Genomic DNA, 24,306 nt, shown 5'->3' on the forward strand with positions numbered 1-24,306 from the left:
GCAATGCGCGAGCTCAACTCCCGAACATCAGACAACGAAGCTAGCAAGGCAGCTTTCTGGGCCAAAGCCTCTCGCCGACCATCAGATGACATGATAACGGGTGGGCCCGCCAGCCGGGCCGAGTTTGCTCAGATCCAAACGCGGAAGAAGAGATTGAAGCGTGCGAAGAAGCCAGGGCGACTTGAGCAGGAGAAGAGGGTGCAAAAGGCAAAAGCGCTGAAAAGGAAGGTCGCGATGAAGTTTGCATAAACTCTGGCGAAGGGCTCGGTTCTGAGGGGGAGGGGGGATGCCTTGGGTGGAGCGAGACCGTTGGAGATCAACAGATTGCGGTAACAATGTCACTCTGGAACCAATTTCTCCCGAAGCTTGCATCGGCGTTTATCTAAAGTAAACTCGTATATCAAAATTTGGTGGGGCCGTTTCGAGATCATCTCAAGGAGGAAAGACATTGGATACGCCCGAAGATCAGCCCGATATAGCCACGTGATGACGCATGTGATCCGATGTCCTTCCCTCAGGAACCTCAGGAACGGGAGGTGTCGAGAAGCCAAGCTGGCTGGGCGGCCAAGAGGCCAAAAATGCAGTGAAGACGACTGGGCTGGGCATGTCTTCTCCGCCGCCCAGGTTTGGGTGGGCCGTGCACCGTCCCCCTGGCGAATCACCAATAAGGGGCTCGGGACGCGGTGAGGTTGACAAGACCGGGGGGGAGTTCCACTCCTTCGTCCTGGCGGTAGCAATCGTAAATAGCATCCCGATCATCAGAGGTCTCGTCTACCTAGCAGGCGGATGTCCACTGAGAGAGAGCTAGCCCGAGATACACCAGAGACTCTGGCTGGAGAAAAAGTGAGAGACAGAGTGTGTGTGGGAGTGTGAAAGAGCCCCATCCCCGCCGACACGGGGACCAAACGAGCCACTGGAATGACCGTAGACGGGACCCAATGTAAAAGGCCCCAGCAGGCAGGCATCACTTTGATCGATGATGGGCGGCCCTTTCCTTTTGGGCTCTGTCCTCCGCCGCAGTTTCCCCTCTTTGGGGGCATGCTCAATAGAGGGAATACGGGAAAAGGATGGAAGCACGACGCCCTCATAAGGTTCCCGACTTGGGGTAAGGTATCTCAGATCACGAGATGGGATGTGGGCTTGACCATGCGCCATTCAAAAATTCGGGATTGTCTTTTGCATCCCGTATCTGTAGAGTTCCGAGCGAGAGCCTGCCCTGTCAATTCATATTGGATTATTCCGTGTCGTAACTCGCGGCCCGTAATAAGTAAGACGTCCCTTTCGTCGTCGACGGCACAAGACAGCGTCTCTGAAGAACCCAAAAAGTGCATCAAGACGTCGATCCCTGTATTAGCGCCCTACGGCAGTGAGGAGTAATTAGCATGCCTTCCTTGCACCTTGTACCTCCAATCTGCACCCGAAGAGAAAAAAAGACGAGGAAAAAACAAAATAAAAAAACCGGTAGAGAGACAAGCTCACCTCCCAATTCCGTCCCGTGTGCCCCTGCCTTTGCGTTGCTTTCCTCGCCTTACCTTCCCGCCCGTCTGTCTACCTAAGTACTTGCCTCTGCATCTGCCTTACGCCGTAACGTCTATACTTTTGTCTCGGCCGTTACCTGTACACAACCACACGGCCAGGGCACGGCAAGGCACAGCAGAAAGTTGGTGCACCGCCATCATCCTTTTTTTTATTTCCTCTCTTGAAGCAGTGGTCCGAGGCAAGAGCAGACCCAAGTACCTATCTTAGGTAAGAAAGGCACCTTCGTTTTTTATGCTCCTACCCCGTCCTATCTCTCTCCCCCCATCGCCTGCCCACTCAGAGCAGGTCCCCTCCCGGCTGCTACGTATCCCAAGGCAGGTAGGTAATTAAGGTGCCTTGGGTTCGGATAGGATAGCAGAGAAGGTTCCGTCACTGGTCACTGGTCCTTGGTAAGGCCCATTGGTCCCTTCCTAGACGGCACGACTGTGCACAGCCGGGTTTGGGATTTGCCCAAGTTTTGGGTGCAGCCGATCGAGCCCACACTAAATCTCCCTACGGCCAGCAACGAACGCCTCACAACAAAACCATTCTCGCGCCTTCGCCCACACTGCTTTGATCGCCTTGAACCGGCCCCTTTTCTCCTTCGCTCAGCTTCGGCTGGTGCTGTTTCTGACCTCCCGCCTCCCGTCTGCCTCCTGGGTTCTACCTGGGCTGCCCGAGGTGCCTACTGCACTTACACACTCTTGCACCTGCGCCTGCACCTGCGCCTGCGCCTAAACCCGCATCTGCACCAGCCGCCGCCGCCGCTGCAACTTGCTTGCTTGCAGTTGTCCCCCTCTCTCTGTCTCCCCCGCGGTTGACAACACACGCATACCTTACCCAACGCATACTGCCCAGTCGCCGTCGCTTCAGACGGGACCTTGTTGTTTCCTCATCCTACCTTTTATCTTTATTTTTCTTCCTCAAGTCCTCATCGCCCGCCTTTTCTCCCATTCCTTCTTCTTCTTCTTCTTCTTCTTCTGGGTGGCTGCTCCTTCCCCCATTCGTCTGCGTTGTCGTTGTGGTTCCTTCCCGTCTTGGGCACTGATTTCAGCTCCAAAACAACGACGCCGTGCTCCACTGCCCACTGCCTGCCGCCCACTGCCACAAGCCAGGTGCAGCAGCCAGCCCACGGTACGCGGTCCCCTCGCCCAAGTGCCTTCCTTGCCTTGCACACCGCGCAGCATCTACCTGCCCTGCCGCTGGTCTTCGGATACAGCCCGTAACGACCTAACCACAACCACAACCTGACCTCAGCGACCCTAACCTGGTCTCCATCCCCCGACCCTCACCACCTGCACCCACGCCCTCAGTAAAGCAGGCGCGGTGCTCTTCTTACCTTACCTTACCTTCTTAGGCTCAGGTCACCCTCACCCTGACCCGACCCCGACCCCGTCCCCGACTTCGAGTCCTTGCCTCGACCGACTCACCTCCCAAAATTCAATCCCGACCACCACTCTCACTCTCCCACATCCGTCATCTTTTTCTTCAGCCCGGTGCCCAGCGACGTGGCCTGCCGTCGTCACCCAGTCACGCGAGTAGCTGCCGACCATTCATTACCCGACTTATTTAGTATTGCTCAGCACCGTACCGCCGCCGTGCGACGACAACCCGACTCCTTCAATTCGACGCCCCAATACATACCCATCTCCTCAACAACGACCCCGGCCAATCTACGGTCCAGCTGATGCCGACCGATAATTTCCTGCCAATTCCCAAGTCCGACACTCGAGGCTGACGGGCCGCTTTCAATCCACGACGCCCTGCCAGCTGAGAGTCCCGAATTCGAACACACCATCAGCCTGCACACACCGACACACCACTTCACCATGGCGTCGGATTACGATCATGCGGCGCCCGACGACCGCCTGCATGCCCACCCCGCCGCCCCAATGGAACCCGCGTACCCTGGCGAGAGAGGATGGCAGAACGGAGGACGCAGAACTCCCGACAACAGCAATTATCGCAACCAGCAGCCTTCACGCTCCCCTGGTCCCAGAACCCCTGGAAGAGAGGGCGACCCGAGACAGAGCCGCGAACGCAGCAGATCCAAGGGAAGAGGTGGTGCACGATCAGCTAGCGGTCAACAGAGAATCTGCAAAAAGTGTGGAGAGCCTCTCACCGGTCAATTCGTGCGCGCACTGGATGGAACCTTTCATCTGGACTGCTTCAAGTGTCGAGTACGCCCTGAGACCCTCCCCCTTTAACCGTTCTGGCCCCTTCTAACACCTTTGCCCTTCCAGGACTGCGGCCAGATTGTTGCCTCCAAGTTCTTCCCCGTCGACGACGAGAATGGCGAGAGTCAATACCCGTTGTGCGAGACAGACTACTTCCGCAGGCTTGGTCTCCTCTGCTACAAGTGCGGAGGGGCTCTGCGTGGCTCTTACATCACAGCGCTCGACCGCAAGTACCATGTCGACCATTTCACATGCTCAATGTGTCCCACAGTCTTCGGCGCTCAAGATAGTTACTATGAGCACGATGGCCATGTGTACTGTCACTACCACTACTCCACGCAGTTCGCGCAACGATGCAACGGCTGCCAGACTGCCATTCTCAAGCAGTTTGTGGAGATCTTCAGAAACGGTCAGAACCAGCACTGGCATCCCGAGTGCTACATGATTCACAAGTTTTGGAATGTACGACTTACGCAGCCGAGCGAAACCCCCGAGATACCCCAGGAGAGCGATGACCCCGCCACGCGCGAAATCATTAGGCAGGAGGAAGAGCGCATGGAGGAGAAAGTCTACCGCATCTGGAGTGTCCTGTCCACCTTCGAGGAGTCGTCCGCCGCTTGCATCTCCGACATGCTTCTGCACGTTAGCAATGGCGCCTACGTCGACGGCGTGCTCGTCGCGAAGAAGTTCATCTGGCACGTCGAAATTCTGTTCCAGTCCGCCGATCGTCTGGACCTGTCCATGGACGAATTGAAGCTGAAAGGTTTGTTACTCTGGCGTACGTCTTGCGGGTTTTGCTAACTGGCCAGAAATAGGGTTGTCGTACGGCCGTGAAGCCAAGCTTCTTTGCAAGAAGATAGTGTCTTTCTTTTCTCTGCTGTCCAAGACCCAGGACACGGGAGCACGGAAGCTTGGCGTCACCCAGGAGCTTCTGTCCCTCGTCACAGGTCTCGCCCACTACCTCAAGCTCCTCATCCGCATTTGTCTCCAGGGAGCGCTCCGCCTTGAGAAGGAGTCTAAGAGCTCCGACGGCATTTACCAATTCCTAGATGACCTTAATGAGCTGGACACTGTGAAGAGTGACGACAACACCTTGCAGGCTATCACCGGTAACTCTCGGCTCTCAGCCAAGGACTCAGACCACTGTGCGCTCTGCAACAAGTCAGTCGAGGATGAGTGTGCGAAGAACTCAGAGAGACGGTGGCATATTGCCTGTGTGGGCTGCAAAAGCTGCAACAAGGAGCTCGGCCGCAAACTGGAGGAGGCGCGCTACAACGCATTCGACAACTCGATCTGGTGCACCAACTGTGTCGGCATCAACAGCGACGACATGCCACCTTTTGAGCATGTCACAAAGTTGCAGCAGTACGTTTTCCTTCTCAAGGTGGCGCTCGCAAGGTTGTTGGACATTCTCCGAAGCAGCGGTGCCCTGCCTCGGCAGAACGATGACCAGAACATGGATGGGTACGGACCAGGCGAGGGCCCTCGAACTCTTGCCCCAGGCGAGGCACCCTACCTCAACTCTGACAACCGCTCCAAATCGTACGCTGGAGATCAAAGAGAGCACAACCGCGAGTCTTCTTACGAGAACACGCTGAACGACGTTCGCCGCTTGAGGAGTACTCGTCTCGACAAGCACTTATCATCTAGCTTCAGAAAGGCTCGAACCTCGCGCATTATGGATGGCCCCGAGGGACGCAGCGTCCGCCCTGGATCTGCCGGCGAGGACCTTGGACGAGGCGATGGAGGCTTTTCGATCGTCGAAGACCGCGGCCCAAACGACGAAGGAACCACGGATAAGATGTTCAACCACCAGGACGCCCTGACCCTGGACGACATCCCCAGAATTGTCGCGGCCGAGCAAGTCAAGGAGCAGCAGAACAAGCCTGGCCGCCAGGAGCTTTTTCGTTCGCCCGCAACTGACCCCATGGGTCACCAGAGATCGCAGTCTGCGGGCAGAGAGGCCGAGATCCGCGCAGGTGACCCTTTGCCCCAGCGATTGGGAAGGAAGTACTTTTCGGAACTTTCGGGCTTAGAGTACTTCATTGTCCGTCACTTGGCGGTCCTGACCCTCCATCCCGCGGTCGAGAACGAGTTTACTCTGGACGAGCTCTTAAGTTTCATCGAGTCGAGGAAGCAGCCCACGTTCTGGAAGAACTTGGGTAAGGCGTTCAAGAACGACAGGCCAAAGAATGCCAAGAAGAAGGGAATCTTCGGAGTGCCTCTGGAGATTATCATTGAGAAGGACGGTGCCGAGTCGACGGATGGTGTGGGACCTGGAGCTCTCAAAATCCCTGCCATCATTGATGATATCATCAGCTCCATGAGAAAGATGGACCTTTCGGTCGAGGGTGTTTTCAGGAAGAACGGCAACATCAAGAAGCTCACTGAACTTGTGGAGAGGATTGACCGTGAGGGTTGCGATAACATCAGCTTCATGGACCAGCCTGTTGTCCAAGTCGCCGCACTGCTGAAGCGCTACCTGCGTGAGCTGCCCGACCCCCTCATGACATTTAAGCTTCAACGTCTTTGGATTGTTGTTGCCAAGATTCAGGATGATGCCAAGAGAAAGCAGTATCTTCATCTCATCTGCTGTTTGCTTCCCAAGGTCCACAGGGACTCCTTGGAGATTCTGTTCTGCTTCCTCAAGTGGGCTGGATCTTTCCATCAGGTTGATGAAGAGGCTGGTTCGAGAATGGACATCAAGAACCTGGCGACTGTTATCGCGCCCAACATCCTCTACAGCAGTAACAAAGCTCCTGCTCTGGACAGCGATCCAATGTTCGCTATTGTTGCTGTACAAGACATGATCACTTACATTGAGGAGATGTGCCTGGTATGTTCCACACTCACACGCTTGTTTCAGCATCACTAACTGATATTGCGTTATAGGTTCCCGACGAGCTCATGGATCTAGTGAATGATCCCTTCGTGTTTGGCTCCGGAAACGGTGCTGATCTGAGCACCAAGGATATCCTGAAGCGCTACCAGGACCGCATTGGCCAGAGACCAGGATTGGGCGAAGTCAATGAGGTCTTTAACAGACCGGACAACTCCACTCGCCCACCTCCCCGACGAGTTGAGACGGACCCCGCTCTGTGGCAACAGCAAGAGAGCAGTGTCCGCCCTGTACAGGACCCTCTGCCTACCATGGTCCTGCCTTACCATCCTCATCCCAACGCCAACACACCTCCTCAAAGGTGGCGGCCACATGAAGAGAACGGTCACCCCTCACCCTATGCCAACCAGCCTGAACACTCTGATACCGAGGGTCCAACTGATGCACAGAAGCGTGAATGGCGCAACTCTGCTGCTTGGGGACGGCAGAACGGTGGTGTGGGAGTTGGTGGACATACATAGCCCTGTTAGGTCACAAAGGTGGCAGGCTGTGCACACATACACACAACGAAGTGTGCTGCTATCCATTCGCATGCACTGCTTCATATGCATTCTATTGGGATTGCAATTTGGGTTTTGAGAGTCACATATCCATGCATCGTTGGCGGCGTTCCTAACCCTTTTTGATCAAAAGGAACAAAAAGATTTCCCTTTTGTTCGGTTACTTCTACTCACGACAAGGCGGCATGAATGAATTTTTCGAGTTCTTTTCAAAGCTTTTTTTCGAACCCTTTACTTCTTAGCTTCTCTGAGAGTAAAGCATCAGACCATGAAACGAGGGACTCTTGCAGTCTGTTGGTCTTCTTTCACGACATGATTGGTCGTCTGCTGGGGATGAGGGAGGTTTGGCTTTGGTTTGGCGGTTTGGTTTGGAGTATGGCCTCAGGGTCCATCGACTTGTCGATGGGCAGGACTGGCTGGATGTTTGATTCACATGGGTTGACCGAGCCTTGATTTCTTCTTGGCTTGCGTGCGAGACCTACTATAGCTTCGCTTCTGTTTGTTGGAATGGGGATGTCGGATTACCATTTTGGAGGACTTCGAGAGGAACGAGAAGGCGACAGGCGAGAGGGGGTGAGGCGGAAAAGTTGCCTGTTTTTGCCTTGGGCTCAAGGCTGTACGAGGCGACAAGAGCCTTGTTTTTGTAGCTCGAACGAGGTGAAAGGACCAGATAGTTTCGCTAATGCGATCAAAGCGGGAAAACATTTCCCTGCAGGTTTCCCTCATGATACTCTCTGTCGCTAACGATTGCTTGTTCTGTTTTTTTCCCAACATGTTGTCTTTAGCTCTTGACGTGGCCGAAGGCCGTTTATTAGTCCCTTTTATGATAGGGGTTATGTATATTTATATTTACACCAAAAAATCACCATTTTCTTTTGGGAGATATAGTCAGATTGCAAATCACCGCTCGTCATCATCATATCGTCGCCTCTCACGCCTTGACGCTGACCTTACCCGCCTTCTCCTGGTCCAGGAACCACTGCACACCTCTCTTGATACCTGAGTCCAGGCTGACGATGGGGCGGTAACCCAACAGACGCTTGGCCTTGCTGATGTTGTAGTAGCGCGTCATGCAGCTGTAGATGTTGCGCTGGCGGTTGAAGATGGGCGGCTTGCCGATGATGCTGAAGAAGACCTCGGAGCAGAAGCCCAGAACGACACCGATCTCGCGGGGAATCTTCCAGACGTGGTCGGTGCCCTTGTCCGACCCGGCGGCGCGCCAGATGGCCCTCGCAAAGTCCCAGAAGTAGATGGGGCTGTCGTTTGTCACGAGGAAGGCCTCGCCGTCAATCTTTTCGTTGTCGAGGGGGATGATGCTGGACTTGATGGTGGCCAGGAGCATGCGGGCGGCAAGCATGTGGGCGTGGGCCACGTTGCCGACGTAGGTGAAGTCGAAGAGGTTGTCGTTGTCGCCGAGCTGGACGCCCGTCTTGCCCTCGCGGCAGATCTTGACGAGCTGGTGCGTGGCCATGGTGTCGCCCTCGCCGAAGATGCCGGCGGGGCGGATGGCGGCTGTAAGGAGGGGGTAGGGGTCTTGGCGGTTTGCTTGGAGGACGAGCTCTTCCGCGGCGGCCTGGAGAGAGAGAGGTGTTTGTGTCAGCAAGAGGGCAGTTCGTCACAGAGCATTGTGCGCGGATGTATACCTTGGTCTCGGAGTAGTACTCCGACTGTTGCTCGCCGCGGATGACGGGCCACCTCTCGTCGGCGTTGATCAGGTCGCTGGTGTTGTCGCTGATGATGCTGGCGGATGAGGTGTAGACCAGGGCCTTGACGCCGGCGGCCTGGCAGGCGGCGATGATGCTGGCGGTGCCATCAATGTTGACGCGGCGGAAGAGGTCCTTGGCGACAGGGCCGTCGGCCTGGGGCGCGGGCGAGGCGGTGTGGATGACGACGTCGGGCTTGACGTCCTCGAAGATGGACTTGATCTTTTCCGTGTCGGTGATGTCGGCTTCGTGGTAGGAGGCGGCTGGGTTGCGGTTGTTCGCGCAGCGGAGGTCGATTACGGAGACGGAGCTGGTTTGCCAGCGGTCGCCAGCCAGGAGCTGGTTGACGACGTGGTGGCCCAGGAAGCCATTGCCGCCGACGACGAGGACCTTGCCCAGGTCGATTGGCACAGGAGCCTTTTCGGAAGACATCTTTTCTGGGGGCTGTTTGTCTCGGGAGGCACTTTGGAGCTGACTTGCGTCCAAGTGCGAGCAAAGGTCGGGAGGGGGAGATGGTGTCGAGAGTCGTCCGTTGGTGGATTGGTTTCTCTGGTCCCTGAGGTGAGCTGGGAATAAGGTCGAGGTAACGCAATGCACGGTTTGCGGCGCGCGCGCGAATGGGCCAATCTGAAGTTTGGTGGTTTGGTTGCACTCGATTGACAGCTGCGTACCGGGTACGTGTGCGTCATGCAGGGGGCCGTTGGGGCCTGTGGTACAGTCGACCTTTCTGTCCCCAAGCTCTTCAGCGGCGCTAGGAATACATTTTAGGCTGGGCCCCCGGTTTCTGAATGCGACTTGAGGGGCAGGGGACATTGATTTAGGTGCCCCACCTCGAAAAGCGCACTGACTTTACGATTGCCAGCTCTTTGGGAACCTCGCGAGTCGGCACTTCCCATCTCCAAGTGACGGAACTCAATTTCTTGACAAGACCTGTCCTGTGTTGGGACCTTGGTGGTCGACCACACAATGCGAAAAGTCTCAATTTGAACTGTAGCAAATTTCGTTTCTCCTTGGGTCATAAAACATTCTTACTCTAAATTGAATCTCTGTTCCTCTCGACTCTAAATGAGATGCGCGCACCTCACATAAGCCTGCGGTCGTCATGGAGACGAATGGCAACATCGAGATCTTAGTGCACGTCGCAGCGCCGTGCAAAGCTGTTGACGATGCCAGGTATCGCGCCTTGGCGCAGGCGTATCTTGACTTTCAACCAGTAGGCCAGACAAAGATATTAGGCGGGTTTCTACAAGGCGATGCGCATTCAGACATAGCCGGCTCACAGGGTGAGCCATCACCTTCACCATCAACACCCTTTTACGCACCGATCCCAAGCAGCGAGGCAACCCAACTGCCGTCATCACCACCAGTGCGATACACCCTACCAGAGGCCTCATTTGGAAGTGTCCAACTTTCTTTCAGGAGTGTTTTGGACAACAGAAACTCACCAATCCTTGGTAGAGCCGGAGCAGTACAGGATATACCCCCATCCTCGCAACCGGACGCCGAGACTCAGTTTACACAGTCTAGTTGGGTGGCTCCTCCAAGCGTAATTGGGGACTCTCAGCCAGCGAACGACATCAGCCTTGCCGAGTTCTCGTCTCCAAGTCGGCTTTTTGAGCATTTGGCATGTCAGTTCGAGAGTCAAGGAGCCGTAGCCTCGCAGCAGACCCCGTCGCAAAGCCAGCGGCGAGTTCCCCAATCCTCGCAAGGCCTAGAGAAGGAGCTGGAAGATGTGGAAGATGACGGAGAAGACGACGAGCAGGTTGTCCTAGTTACATCCAGCGAACCACCATCAGCCAGCGATGTCCCTCCACCGCACCCATCCCCTCCGGCGGAAAACGTCATTCTAGACACTCCTTTCTCAGCTCGGAAACGGCCTCTACTCGAGAGCTCCCCCCTCGATCAGGTGATTCAAGAAACACCATGCCAGGCCTCTGGCAAGCGTCCATCAGTATCCTCTCCCTCTCGCGGCAACTCCGATTCACCACTTCCACGAAAGCGCCACAAGCGCTCAGCACCAATATCAGAATCCAGATCAGCAACGCGGAGCCCCTCTCTAGCCGGGCCCGTCATCCCGGACGATCTCTACAGCGTCATACGTCCACCAAACACGCGTCACCTGAACTACCTCGAACGCCTCGAGATTCATCCCGAGGGGCCCCCTGTTGGCAACGCAGAACTCACTCCAGACGACCTCCTGACGCCCAAGCTTAGGGAACTTGCGCGGCAGCTCAATATCGACAAACGCTTCCGGCCCATCGAGCAGATGAGGGAGCTGCGGCCGTTCGAGAGGGGCCACTGGATACTCGACTGGACCGGCTGGCGACCGACCTTGCGCGAGCGGGCGTGGCACTTCCTGACCGACTACATCCTCGAAGGGTTCGCGGGGTGGGGCGTCTGGTGCACGCGCGCCGAGGACTGGTCGTGGCTGAGGGTCTACTGCTGGGGATATGTCGCCGGGCATGTGTACCTCGCGCTTTACCTTGCCAGCGAGAGGGCTTTGAAGACGGACACGGCTCGGTGGGTGGACGGCGCCGGGGAGGTGATTCTGGTTACCAACGGGCATGGCAACTCCGAGTCAGGGGACAGCATGGAGGACGGGGCGGACGAGTAGGGGGGACAGTCTCAAGGGCGTTTTTGGCAGCACTTTCTTTCACTGGGCTAGCGAGGCGTTTCTTGACTTTCGGTTGGGCGGCACAGAGTCGGACTGGAAACGAATGGCGTCACTGTTGTGGTGCAAATGGCATTGGCAGAGGCGTCGCTGGATAAATGTATACACGGAGAAATCTCATTACAAGACTGGTTGCGAAACCTCTCAATATTGGTATCTGAAACTCAACACCGCACCGTCATCCCTGATGATCGAACCGGTAAAAGTGCCATCATGGAACCCGCATGCTCATAAAAGTAGCAGGTTTTGCTGACACAGCTCTCCTGTTTGTTCATCGCACACGATTTTGCTCGCAACATGCCCCGTAGAAGTTTTCATCGGATGTCCCAATACGCGGAGATATATCTCTACACACAAACGCATCTGTTGGAGCAAGGATACCTCGCCTGCCGCCGGCAAGCCAAGACTGGCGCCGACGAAGCTCAAGTGCGAGTGCGATGTTCGACCTCACGTCCCAGGACGTTGCTGACGTCCCGCTCATATCGTTCCATGTCGGACTTTGCCAACGCCAGGTACGGGGCCTTTTCGGCCTCTGTGAGGTTGTTCCACTCTTCACCAATAGCCTTGGTCGCCGGTCCGATCGCCGAGGGAAGGTCACCTTGGGCCCAACGCGCCTTGACAAAGAACAAGAAGGCTGACGTTGGGCGGTTGGGCAAGCGCTCGTCAACAATTGATCTCGGTTTGACCTGGCGCTTTCCATCCTCCTTGGGGCTCAATGCGCGAAGGCGCTTACGCGCGTTGTTGGCATTGTTGATTTCCAGCGGCGTGTGGGATTCAACCCAAGCTTTGTACGCGGCATTGTTCTTGAGCTTGTTCGCCTCGGCCGTCTCTTGGAGGCGCTATGTTAACTTGTTAGCCATGACATCCTCATGTGACGGTCGTTCCCTGGCCTAGGACAACTCTGGCCGACAGACAAGCTTACCTGGAGCTCGTGAGTAGAAAGGTTCTTGAAATCTTCCGCGAAAGCTGTAATCCGATCCCCAAATGCTTCCCTGGCAATTGTCTCCGCCCTCAACCTCTCTGTCTGATACACCATCCACGCGGACGTGACCTTGTTTGAGGGTTCGCTGGCAAGCAGAGCGACCTGCTTCAACTCCTTCTTCAGGACCTTAAGCTTCTCCTCGGGTGTCGGGGCTCTGCGGGGGCGACCGCGACCCTGGCCCGTCTTAGTCTTCGCGGGCTTCTTCGCAGCAACCTTCTTCGTCTTGGCCGCGGGCTGCTTCGCTGCCGGTTTCTTCGCAACGGGCTTCTTCTTCGCGGCTGTCGTCGTCGTCTTCTTAGCCTTCGTCTTGGTGGACGAGGCGGCGGCGGCTTTGGCTGGGAGATGCGCCGACTTGGTCGTCGAGAAGGCCCGGCATGCGACGCGTGGGACGGCTCGGGAGGCGTTCAATGGCGCGGCGCGAATGACCAGGCGCTGGGCCGCTGCGCGACCGATTGCTGTCAACATGATGTGCGCGCAATCAAGTTTACTGAAGGTGGGGTAGTTGTCTGTTGTGTGGGCACAGCTAAGCTGTTATCGGGGATGTTTTGTGCAGATGTAGTTGGGAAGCCTGCGATAGGGCTGATGAAAGGATGGGGGGGAGGGAGGGACAGAGGTATGGATGGCTGTGTCCCAAGCGATGTCCCGGAGACAGGAACAAGCCAATTGTAGGGCGACGGAGCAGTAGGGGAGATTTCGCTGCTGCAAGTGCCGTCTGTGGTGTTGACGGAATAACGGGCGAGGAGGGACTGAGAGCATGCGACCTGACCTTGGCCGGCCTCCTTGTTTGTTTTACCTTGACCCCTGGAGCTGTCTGTAGTGAGTACCTTCCAATCGTGGATTGCGATACTGAAAATGAAGTAGCATCTACTTCTCCGGTCTTCCCACCACTACAGCTCCAAGCTGACCATTTTCGGTAAGCCCACCTCAAGTTGCAGCCCCGTTTGTCAGGCACCACCCTGACGCAGCGGTCCAGCAAGCACCACCCACCAGCACCTGGCAGCCGGCGGCAGAGGCATCCACGGGACGCGAAGCAAACCACAGCAACCCCCAGCTACATCTACATACCGACGACCATCACCAAACACTCTGCCACCGTTCCCTCCACCGACGATACCGACACCCATTACCGCGAACTCGACCTCCCTTCCTTCTTCAACCAGATACCATCGATAACCATGGATCACAGACCGCAAGCTTGGGGTCGGGTATGCAACTTCCCTGTGCCCTCAGCCTCTCGTCATGGACTAACAGACTGAACCCCTCCCGCAGCCTAGAGACGACGTCTACGGAGCCTACAATGCCTCCTACATGAACCCCAACGGCCCCAACCAAGCGACACAAGCCCCCATCGTCACGGGCACATCAGTCATTGCTATCAAGTTCAAAGAGGGTGTCGTCATCGCCGCCGATAACTTGGGTACGCCCGTTCTCACCATTCTAACAGCCTAGCACCTCAAAGACGATCGAATACTGACAATCAAACCCCAATGACAGCATCCTACGGCTCCCTTGCTCGATTCACCGATGTCAAGCGTCTGCGCAAGTTTGCCGACTCTACCGTTGTCGGTTTTGGCGGCGACGTCTCCGACATGCAGTTCCTCGACCGCCACCTCCAGTCCCTCGACATTGAGGAGTCCTACGACCTGTCCACCGATCAAGCCCCCCGCCTCAACGCTGCAAACCTGCACAAGTACCTCTCCAAGCTGATGTACAAGCGCCGTTCCGACTTCGACCCCCTCTGGAACCATCTCCTCGTCGCCGGCTTGGACGACGCAGGCAAGCCGTTCCTTGCCGCGGCCGACCTCCTCGGCACCACATTCACCTCCCCCTCATTGGCCACTGGTTTCGGTTCTGCTCTGGCACAGCCCATCATGCGCCGCTATGTCCCCGACGATGAGGCAGCTGCCAATCTGACCAAGGAGAAGGCCATCGAGGTTATCAAGGAATGCATGAAGGTGCTCTTCTATCGTGACGCCCGCAGTTTGGATTCGTACTCCATTGCCGTTGTCACCAAGGATGGTGTTGACCTCAAGGAGAACGAGAAGCTGGAGAAGCAGAGCTGGAAGTTCGCGGAACGGATCCGTGGCTACGGCACGCAGGTTGTTTAAGGAGGAGAGAAAGGAGTTCCTGGAGGATACGATGGGATAGAGGAATTAAATGACAGTTACTGGTTAAATGGGACAGTTGCTTTCGACTCGCCATCCGGGATGACTAACGGCGACTCTGGGGAGCAGCAGAAGAAGCAAGTCCGAGATTGACTTCCTTCTACGTGTCATCCGCAATACGATAGGTCGCAGGGCACGAGAGTGTAACAACACGAAATGAAATAGACAATATTGCTTTCATTGATTGCTTTAGGTTGCCTCTTCTCTGGCATTTAACCTTTTTAAACATACGCTCCTTTATCTTGACAGGCCCTAAATCTACCATGCTGGACCATACCCTCCGTTTCACACAAAATCCAGTAATACATCCGAGGGCTTTCATCTGTTCGTGGCCCACTGTGTCATTAAGCCAAGGGCCAGCCTCCCTTTTGGCAACCCAACTCCAATGGCGAGAAGCACCTCACAAGAAAATAGTCAACCTCGTTCGCTGCTGACAGCCTGTTTACTCAACGGTAACAGACTTGGCCAAGTTGCGAGGGAAGTCGACGTTGAGGCCTTCCATAACAGCGAGCCAGTAGGCGATCAGCTGCAGAGGAACGACGTTGAGAATACCCTGAAGGACGTCGACGGTCTTGGGGATCTCAATCTTCTCGGCCTCGCTGGACTTGAACTCCTCATCGGCAGGGTTGCAGATGACGATGGGCTTACCGCTACGAGCAATGACTATTGAGAGTTAGTGACAGAACATGAATGCATACGAATGTTTCCAAACATACCTTGCTGGTAGGCGTTGAGCGACTTCTTGAAGAGGTCGTCACGGGTGAGAATCATGATGATGGGCAAGTTCTCATCGACGAGAGCCAGGACACCGTGCTTCAGCTCACCAGACATGACAGCCTCGCAGTGAAGGTAGGAAATTTCCTTGATCTTCAGCGCACCCTCAAGGGCGGTAGAGAACTGGCTGCCACGGCCGAGCAAAAGCAGGGACTTCTGGTTCTGGAAGGTCTTGGAGCAGAGCTCCTTGATAGACTGGTCCTGGGTGAGGATGTCCTTGATCTGCTCGGGAATCTTGGCCAGACCCTCCATGATCTCCTCACGACGTCTCTGCTTGGACGCGCGGTCCTCACTCAGGGAGAGCGCGAACATGACCATGGCGATGAACTGGGAGGTGTAGGCCTTGGTAGACGCAACACCGATCTCAGGGCCGGCGTTGACGTGGACACCGCAGTGAGTGAGGAGAGAGATGGAGGAGCCGACAACGTTGACGATACCGACGGTCAGAGCACCACGCTCCAAGCAGTAGCGGAGGGCCATGAGAGAGTCGGCAGTCTCACCAGACTGGGAGACGAAGACACAGGTGTCGTCACGGAAGACAGGGGCTTGTCTGTCGAGGAAGTCGGATGCCAACTCGACAGCGATGGGGATCTCGGCGAGCTCCTCAAATACACCGCGAACAGCCATGCATGAGTGATAACTCGTACCGCAAGCAATGAAGATGATTCTGCGACATCTGCGGATGGTAGAGATGTAAGAGCGGAGACCACCAAGCGTGACCGTCTTGTTCTCGCTGTCGAGACGACCTCTCATGGTGTTGACAACGGACTCAGGCTGCTCGAAAATCTCCTTCTGCATGAAGTGGTCGAACTTGCCCTTCATGATCTCCTGGAGCTCAAGCTCAAGGGTCTGAATGGTGCGCACGTTGGAGCTGCCATCGGCCTTCTTAAGGCGGTGGATATTCAGGGATCCCTCGTGGATGTGGGCAATGTCGTCGTCCTCGAGGTACATGACCTTCTTGGTGTGCTCGACGATAGCGGAGGGGTCCGAGGACAGGAAGAACTCGGTGGGCATGGGCATGCCATCGTCGGTCATGAAAGCACGCGACTGAGAGCGGTGGAGGAGAGACTTGTCGGGAGCGCCCAGCAGAGCGTTGGGGTTCAAGAAGTTGTCCTGCTGCTTCTTGAGGGCAATGTTCTGGGATGCGGTCTCAGCCGGGAGGGCAGCCTGCTCATCGGCGTACTCGACATCGACAAAGTCGACCTTCATGCGCTTCTGGGTCTTGACGCCAATGACGAGGGGAGAGCCCTTACGGGCAGCGATGACCTCATGAGGGTAGTGGACGGACTTGATCAGAAGACCGTAGGCGCCCTCGAGCTCGTTAATGACAGCCTTGGCCAGGTCGGTGAAGCCGACCTTGGGGTGCTGGTCGTAGAGGTACTTGGCGAGCTTAGCAATGCACTCGGTGTCGGTGTCGGTCTCGAACTTGAAGCCCTTGGCGCTCAGGAGGGTCTTGAGTTCCTTGTAGTTGGTGATGATACCATTGTGGACAACGGTGAACTCCCAGGTAGGATCGGACCTGCAGGAGAAGGATCATTAGCCACTGAGTCATTGATAGCAAGGAGGCTGAAGTGGAAAGTTTGCTAGTATCCTCGCGAAAAGTGCACACGTACCTGTGGGGGTGGCAGTTCAGACGAGAAGGGGGACCGTGGGTAGCCCAGCGAGTGTGGGCGATACCGGCATGTGAATCGAAGTACTTGGTCTCGTCGACCTTGGACTCGGCGATGAGCTGCTTGAGCTTGGCGACCTTGCCAACCTCCTTGAAGGCGAAAACCTCGTTCTTCTTGTCGCCATCAACAGCCAGACCGGCGGAGTCGTAGCCACGGTACTCGAGACGCGACAGACCTAGAGAAGAGAACACATGGCTCGTTAGTCAAGAACAGCCCCTCGGAATGAGCTGGTGGAGCTGCATGGCTCCAATTGGAGCTTTCAGGAGGCGGTGTACTCACCGTTGATTAGAGTCTCGAGGATGAACTTGCGGTCCTTCTCCACCAGGTAGTTGACGTAGCCGAAAATGCCACTGTTGGGAAGAATTTCCTGTCAGCTTACTGTGTTGCCAATGGCTTTCAAGGCGTATGCCTGGGCCCCTTTCAGCTGGCAAAAGCTGGATGGGGGGGGGGAGGCTGCGGGCAAGCTTTCAGGAGAGCGGGGGAGAGTTGGGGGAGAGAGGTAGACATACCACATGTTGATTTCTGCGCAAAAGAAGACCTAAAAAAAAAAAGACGTAAAGACCAATTCGCAGAGACCTAGGCGGGGATATAGGTCTTTAGAGGCGGCGGTGAGGGGTATCAAGAAGAGCGAGAGAGACGGATAGTTGGATCGAGAGGGAATGAGCAAGGCAAAGCCAGTGGTAAGGAGGCGGGAGCTGAGCAGCTTTATGTGTGTGCTGGACAACAACTGATGGAGGAGGGGAGGTGTGTATTGTGTACGTGGAGAGAGCACGCAGTAGCGCCCAGAGGTGTGCGAGGCGTGGAGGTGGGCGGTGGGCGGGGTGGTGGCAGGGGCGTGCTCGTATTGATGGATGACAGAAGGGGGGGGAGGGGAGAGGTATTCGTACAGAGGCACGGGTTGAGTTGAGAGACAGACGTCGTCGGCCTAGGTATTATTGCCTGCGCTAAGAAGGCAGGCCAAGTCAGGCATGGGTTGATGGATTGAGGCAAGAAGGAAACAAGACACTGGTTTGTGCTTGTTATTTTGCGACTCTGGCGATGACGGCCAAAGCTGGAGTTCCAGTGATGAGGTTGAAGTCGGGATTGGCACTGGCACTGGCACTCACCCGACGTCAGGCAAAAGTTTAGAGAGCTTGAGCAGAGCAGAGCAGAGCAAGCAATGTTTGGCCCGTGACAATGACGGGAGGCTTGAAGGTTCCCCTTTCCCCCAAGTTTGTCCTGATGGACTTTTGCAAGCGGGCGAAACAGATGTCTTCACGTTCCCGTTTGAACGTCTAGACCATGAATGTCTGGCTTGCCTTTGCTCGCTTGCGTTGCATGTTTGGGACGGCAGGCAGATGGCAACTGCGGTCGGTCAGTATTCGTACCTACCTTACCTCGCGGATACGATACGCGACAAGAATTGGGTGTCTGACATATCTCGACCGGGGTGGCATATGTCAGGACTCAGCAGGCGCTGGGGCAACGAATGGATCTGGGCTGGGTTCAATGGGCCAGCAGCAGCAGTGGCAGCAGCAAGAAGACCACGGACCTGGCCAGCCACACATGGAGCTGAGGACAGACTGGAAGCAGGAGGTGAGGGGCAGCTCTGGAGTGCCCCACCTCACCGGCAACCGCACACATTGCATCGCTCGTCACCAACACTAACACCTGGCAGAGCATCTCATTATGTGCATTATGCCAGGAGACCCCGTGTTGCTCTGGAAAGCCGGCCACGGTGCAAATTTTCTTCTCTGGCGTTGCTGTTACTCACATCTCTAGCATATCTGTCAGTGCCCGGAAAAGTTGCATTTCCAGATGGAAGCTGACGGCCATCATTTGGATACACAGTCGCACTTAGTTGCAGGCGCCATCATCAGGGTGCCGGCGCCTCTAACCTCCTTCAGACCTTCCATTCAGATGGTCCAGTGCGGCCCTCCTCCCCAGGCACCCAGGCTGGCACGGCTGGCTCTTCCTCTTCCTTGGACTGTGGCGCCATTCCCTTGCTCAGCCATTCAGCTGCTACACTAGCCCAGAAGATCGTCCTCGGTACGTACCGCCAAGTATGACGGACGCGGGACGCCCTTTGCTTTTCATCTAACGTATTGTTACGGATACAGTGATGCTGGTGGCCGTGGTCGATCTTCTCCTCCAAGTTCCTCCATCGCCTTGAGTTCATCTCAAAAAATATCATACTGGGGACTGACACCGTATATCGACGACAGTTCAACTTCTTCTAAGCGGCCGTCACCCGCACCCGTTCTTCACATTCCAGCGCAGCCGCTAGGAATTCTACACCATCTGCAAGCTGTCTGCATTTGCTACACTGCCCGCGCTGTCTTTCCCAAATCGGATGCGTACCTAGGTCCCCAGGCACCTGGCAGAATAAGCACCAAGTATCTAGGTGGGCACCAACTTGGACAAGCTCGGTCTAAGCATAGCATCGCATCAAATCAATCAGGGCAATCTTCACCAGCCCTGGCTGCATGCTCTCCAGATGCTTACCACCAGGTGCCTTACTGGGTGTTGAGTCCCATGCTTTCCATCTTGTGCCCTGTCTCCTTCACCTGCCCGAAGCAACGCCTCACCCGTGTGCCCTCCCACCTCCGGTTAACTCACCTCAACACCGGTAGGTAAGGTAAGGTAGTTAGTTAGGTAGGTACCTGACGACGAGACCGAGGAGCCCTCCCCAAGGCTACGGACGGCTGCCATTCCTTTGCCTTACCTCACTTTCCGAACACACCCCCCTTCATCCATCATCCCATGTGGCCCCCAACTCCCTCGTCCAATCCTTTCTCACCGCATCCCAAGACCCGAACCAAGAAACCACCTCATCCCAACCACCACTTGTCTTTCTCTGGACTTACAAGCCAAAACGGTGCAAAACTCGTTCAAATCGAAGCCGAGTGCAAAAAAGGGGCCAGTCCAAAAGAAACGACCAAGCAGCCGCCGGAAGTTGGAACCCAGATCTGCCGTTACCACGACCAACGTCCGCACTCCGTACTCGTCGTCATTGACCCCTCCTAATCCGGCACTCGACGCCCTTGCCGTGTCGCCTCAAAAGCATCCCCTTACTCTTGGGTGTGATGCAGACGGCTACTTGCCTTCGTCATTCCCGAGTCCCGACCCTACAACTTCTTGACCAGCTGCCCAACGCCTTTCTTCAGAGGGGTTCCATCGCCGGCATCATTCGTATTCCCTGGTCTCGGTCCCCAGTCCTCTGGGTGCAGGCACCTTGTTTGTTCAACGCTAGAAAAAAATCCAGTGGGGATCGTCGGCACTGCGACACCAGCCGACAGGACTTCCCACAGTTGGGTCCCCTGGTTTCTGGTTTCTGCTGCTTGCTTGGCTCGGTTGCTGGTTGCACCCACTGGATGGAGGGGGGCCCCGGGGTTGACGAAGCCAAGGAGGGGTGGTAAGGTGGGGGGCGTCCAGGTACGAAGCAAAAAGGAAGGGGACAGCGCACTAAAAAAGGTACAGCCTCAATGGCAATCGTGAGAACGGGCCAAAAAAGGGGCGACCTGTCGTCCACTCCGAGGCATCGTAAAGGAAAAATCACCAAAAATAACACGCCGCACCGATGAGAGAACCCCTGCTAGGCTGCAAATCACCATCTTGCATTTCTCAATGCCACCACCCATCGCCCCGAACCAGATGGGGGACATGGAGTTGGGACATGAACACTGCGCAACGCAACCGCCGCGGCAGACCATCAACACGGCCGAACTTCTGCCAGCCGCAGCCGCTTGTTGCGCGCTGCGCTGCGCTGCGCTGCCCAGGCCCCAAAACCGTTCTGATGTCAGATTCCAAGTGGGTGCCATGTTCCACGGTCCCTGGAAACGGTAAGAGGGACGACGTGGATAGGATGGTACGGGCCACCACATGGGGATTGATGGATGGGTGTAAGGGTGGACAACAACAGCTACTACTCGACTGCAGCGACCGACCAACACAAGACCAGAAGTCCGAGATGCTGTCATGATGGACGCCCGCGCCTCGAACAGCGAAGACTTGACACGCAAACCGCAATGGACTTCCCGCATGCAGCTACTCATCTTGAATCTCACCACAATCCTCCCAGCATCGAAAACATGTGGCGGGCCTTTGTCTCTATTCGTTGCCGTGCGAGATCACCCATGACATGATGCGGTCTCAGCTAGAGCCCTCTCGCCGTCGCCGTCCGCATGCAGCCAGCTTCAGCAGCCTCCTCCTCCTTTGCACAACAGGTCGAAATCGGCGAATGACAGTTGCAGAACCAAGGAGCTCTCGATCCTCTGGAGCTTCGAGGCTTACAGTGTGCGACCTCCCAGTCTCCACCCGTTGGCTGTTTCCTCCCCCGTCAGACAGGATCACAAGCATGTGGTCTTCTGTCAGAGAGAAAGAGATCATGTAAGACCCGACTCGAGGGGAGGCACCCGGAAGCTATAGTGCATCCAGCGAGACGGAGCTCGCTCACCTAAACTCACCCCCTAAGCTGTGGTAGGCAGACACAATAGATGCGGAGGCATCCGTCAGACAGCTGTGGCTTGCCCGAACCACCGACGCCCAGGACCCCTCTTCTCAACAGAATAGCTCTCCGTTCCGTACCATTCGGTCCCCTTTTTTTGCTCTCCCCCCAGCCCTACACTTACTTGGGTTCTACACTATTGGGTTTGTTTCTGGCACCGGGAGCCGACATCCCCTCCACTACGGTTCGCATGCCGCCCGGCGCGGTGGGTTTACAGGAGGAGCAAGAAAGCTTTTTGCTGTTGGTGAAGCTCTGCACGTGGCACCGGGTGAGCTTCGCCTTCTTCCGGGCCATACGTAAAGCATGCCGCGCATACCAGGACCCTAGCCTAGCCGAGGCTGTGCACTATCAATAGCTTCAAAAACGGAGCTGAAGCTCGCGCCCGGCCGCATTCCCTACCCCAGCCTCGCCGGGGAGGAAGAGGGAGCCTCCGTCCAGAGGGAAGGGAAAGGGAAGGGAAAGGGAAGGGAAAGGGAAGGGAAAATGACATGCCATAGCATCCGTACAGGGGAACATACAAAGGGCGCAGAGATAAGAGAAAACGCCCCAGTCTAAAACCTGCCTCTGCAACGATACGAGAGCCAATGCGTCTCGTGATGCACCAGGTCCATGCCGACGATCACCGCAAGGGCGCACACTCCTGAGGAGAAACCTCGTCAAAACACCACGAAGCTCGTTCACGATTCGAATTGGCGAGGCCGCATGATGCGCTTTGGGACTCGTTTGTTGCTGCCTCTATTGCACGCCCGCCATCTCTAAGTTTCCCGCCGCCAACAACCCCAAACCTGGACTCGGGTATTGTACACTGTTTAACACATTAAAGACGCCCGGAGCAGCCAAGGACCCGATGATGCCTGTCCCAGCCGCCCTCTTTTGGCGTCTTTTGTTTCTCCTTTGCATCTTCACCCCCGTATTCGTCTTCACGATGGCGACGCCGTTATCGCCGCTTTACAGCTTCTGGTATTCCAGCTTGCCCTCCAGCTTCTTGGACTCGGCAACCTTGCGCACCGCCTTGTTGAAGTCGTCCTGGTTGATTGCGTCCCTGTAATCCTTGATGGCAAAGAGACCGCTGTAGGAGTGAAAGATTAGTAAATGCCACCTCATTTTGGGGTGGAAAGGGGTAGACCTACGCCTCGGTGACCACGTTTCTCAAATCCGCACCGTTGAGACCGTCGCTCATCTTCACCACGCTCTCAAAGTCGATCTCGCCCTCCGTCACGACGCCAGAGGCGTGGATCTTGAGAATCTCCAAACGGCCCACCTCATTGGGCAGGGCGATCTCGATCTTGCGGTCTAGACGTCCGGCACGGAGAAGGGCGGGATCGAGGGTATCGGGTCTGTTTGTCGCCATAATGATCTTGGTCTTGCCGAGGTAGTCGAAACCGTCAAGCTGGTTGAGCAGCTCCATGAGCGTTCTTTGGATCTCACGATCGGCACTGGTCCCCTCGGAGAATCTGCGTCCACCGATGGCGTCGATTTCGTCCATGAAGATGATGCAGGGCTCGTGCTCCTTGGCATATCCGAACATCTCACGGATCAGACGGGCCGACTCTCCGATGTACTTGTCGACAATAGCTGACGAGACGACTATGGAACCAGTAGTTAGCATGCCTCGTCCACCGCACCTTATACCCTGAATGTAGGATTGGTCTTCACATACCCTTCAAAAAGTTGGTCTCCAAACTGCTGGCCACAGCACGAGCCAGCAACGTCTTTCCTGTACCAGGAGGTCCGTAGAGCAGGACACCCTTGGGCGGCTTGATGCCCACGCGCAGGAACAGCTCGGGGTTCTTGAGCGGGAGCTCAATGACCTCTCGCAGCTCGCGAATCTGGTCGTTGAGTCCTCCAATACCAGCAAAGCTGACCTGACCGGGGTCCTCCAGCGACATGTTGTAGACGAGGGGATCGACTTCGCGGGGAAGCATTCGCATGATGGTGAGTGTCGTCATATCGAGGGCAACGCGAGTTCCCTGCTTGAGCCTGGCCTTGTCGACCTTTGACCTGCATCCGACGACATATCTGGGACCTGAGGATGCCTTTACGATAACTGTTTGCGAGCGACACGGTCAGCGTTCAGTGTTTGACGATCCCGCAAGGTGCGTATGCGGTGATGGTGGCGGCGGTGGGGAGGGAAGGAAGCGGAGGCGGGATGCTCTCAACTCACATCTTTCGTCATCGAGCTGCTTCAGAACCTCGCCGATAATCTGACCCACGCTCTGCAGCGCCTTGATGTTATCCTCGGTGCGGTCGTACTCCCTCTGCAAGTCCTTGATCTCGAGGCGGAGAGCCTTGAGCTTAGCCTCCCACTCCCGCGATTCGAGCAGCTTGCCCCGGTAAGAGTCGAGAGCCTTCTGGCGTTCTTCGTCGGAAGACATCTCTGGGTTATGTGTGTGGTCGAGAGGAAGGAAGGGCCGAAATTTCGAATTCTCGTGGTGGGACGAAGGAGGCGGTCTCGTGTCAATGTCGCTTCGGGCAAGGTGATGTGGATGGAGGATGGTGGATAGCTCTGGCGTATGTAATCGTTGTTTTCGGAGGTTTGATGTGCAGACGTACCTTCCGCTGTAGCCTTCTGCCTCACAAAGCACGGCTCAGCTGCTAGCGCCTCATCCCTGCTTCTACTGTAGCTCTCCCGCGTGCGATGTGATTGGCTGAGAGCTATCGGGGCGGATCAAGCGCAAATCCGACGCAGGATCTCAAATGTCCTAGAATTGATGTTCACCGGACTACCTGCTGGTTATCATGGAGAAGGCGTCTACTCGTG

The 24,306-nt window shown here is 55.9% G+C and overlaps 7 protein-coding genes across 7 annotated transcripts; 3 read left to right on the plus strand and 4 right to left on the minus strand.

Moving 5' to 3' along the window:
- Window positions 1-3,347: 3,347 nt before the first annotated feature.
- Window positions 3,348-7,055, plus strand: rga1 (Rho-type GTPase-activating protein 1; the record flags this gene model as incomplete). Its single annotated transcript, XM_037315967.1, has 4 exons — window positions 3,348-3,698; window positions 3,762-4,458; window positions 4,511-6,531; window positions 6,588-7,055. The coding sequence occupies 4 exons, from the start codon at window positions 3,348-3,350 to the stop codon at window positions 7,053-7,055; spliced, it is 3,537 nt and encodes a 1,178-aa protein (XP_037185404.1).
- A 970-nt stretch (window positions 7,056-8,025) lies between these two features.
- On the minus strand, window positions 8,026-9,229 carry erg26 (Sterol-4-alpha-carboxylate 3-dehydrogenase, decarboxylating; the record flags this gene model as incomplete). Its single annotated transcript, XM_037315968.1, has 2 exons — window positions 8,026-8,667; window positions 8,738-9,229. The coding sequence occupies 2 exons, from the start codon at window positions 9,227-9,229 to the stop codon at window positions 8,026-8,028; spliced, it is 1,134 nt and encodes a 377-aa protein (XP_037185405.1).
- A 670-nt stretch (window positions 9,230-9,899) lies between these two features.
- CGCA056_v000708 (uncharacterized protein) lies at window positions 9,900-11,411 on the plus strand (the record flags this gene model as incomplete). The annotated part of the gene is made up of 1 exon (XM_037315969.1): window positions 9,900-11,411. The coding sequence occupies one exon, from the start codon at window positions 9,900-9,902 to the stop codon at window positions 11,409-11,411; it is 1,512 nt and encodes a 503-aa protein (XP_037185400.1).
- A 479-nt stretch (window positions 11,412-11,890) lies between these two features.
- Window positions 11,891-12,915, minus strand: HMGT (High mobility group-T protein; the record flags this gene model as incomplete). The annotated part of the gene is made up of 2 exons (XM_037315970.1): window positions 11,891-12,307; window positions 12,391-12,915. 2 exons carry the CDS (start codon window positions 12,913-12,915, stop codon window positions 11,891-11,893), a joined length of 942 nt encoding a protein of 313 aa, XP_037185401.1.
- A 710-nt stretch (window positions 12,916-13,625) lies between these two features.
- On the plus strand, window positions 13,626-14,558 carry PRE4 (Proteasome subunit beta type-7; the record flags this gene model as incomplete). Its single annotated transcript, XM_037315971.1, has 3 exons — window positions 13,626-13,655; window positions 13,720-13,867; window positions 13,945-14,558. The coding sequence occupies 3 exons, from the start codon at window positions 13,626-13,628 to the stop codon at window positions 14,556-14,558; spliced, it is 792 nt and encodes a 263-aa protein (XP_037184380.1).
- A 499-nt stretch (window positions 14,559-15,057) lies between these two features.
- Window positions 15,058-17,573, minus strand: CGCA056_v000711 (Glutamine--fructose-6-phosphate aminotransferase; the record flags this gene model as incomplete). Its single annotated transcript, XM_037315972.1, has 5 exons — window positions 15,058-15,278; window positions 15,332-16,908; window positions 17,003-17,234; window positions 17,339-17,409; window positions 17,569-17,573. 5 exons carry the CDS (start codon window positions 17,571-17,573, stop codon window positions 15,058-15,060), a joined length of 2,106 nt encoding a protein of 701 aa, XP_037184379.1.
- Window positions 17,574-22,493: 4,920 nt separating this feature from the next.
- rpt4 (putative 26S proteasome subunit rpt4) lies at window positions 22,494-23,920 on the minus strand (the record flags this gene model as incomplete). The annotated part of the gene is made up of 4 exons (XM_037315973.1): window positions 22,494-22,614; window positions 22,676-23,132; window positions 23,206-23,592; window positions 23,710-23,920. The coding sequence occupies 4 exons, from the start codon at window positions 23,918-23,920 to the stop codon at window positions 22,494-22,496; spliced, it is 1,176 nt and encodes a 391-aa protein (XP_037184378.1).
- Between the last annotated feature and the right edge of the window lie 386 nt (window positions 23,921-24,306).

This window comes from Colletotrichum aenigma, assembly GCF_013390185.1.
Source record: "Colletotrichum aenigma strain Cg56 chromosome Unknown KSG_Cg56_contig01, whole genome shotgun sequence".
Taxonomy (NCBI): domain Eukaryota; kingdom Fungi; phylum Ascomycota; class Sordariomycetes; order Glomerellales; family Glomerellaceae; genus Colletotrichum; species Colletotrichum aenigma.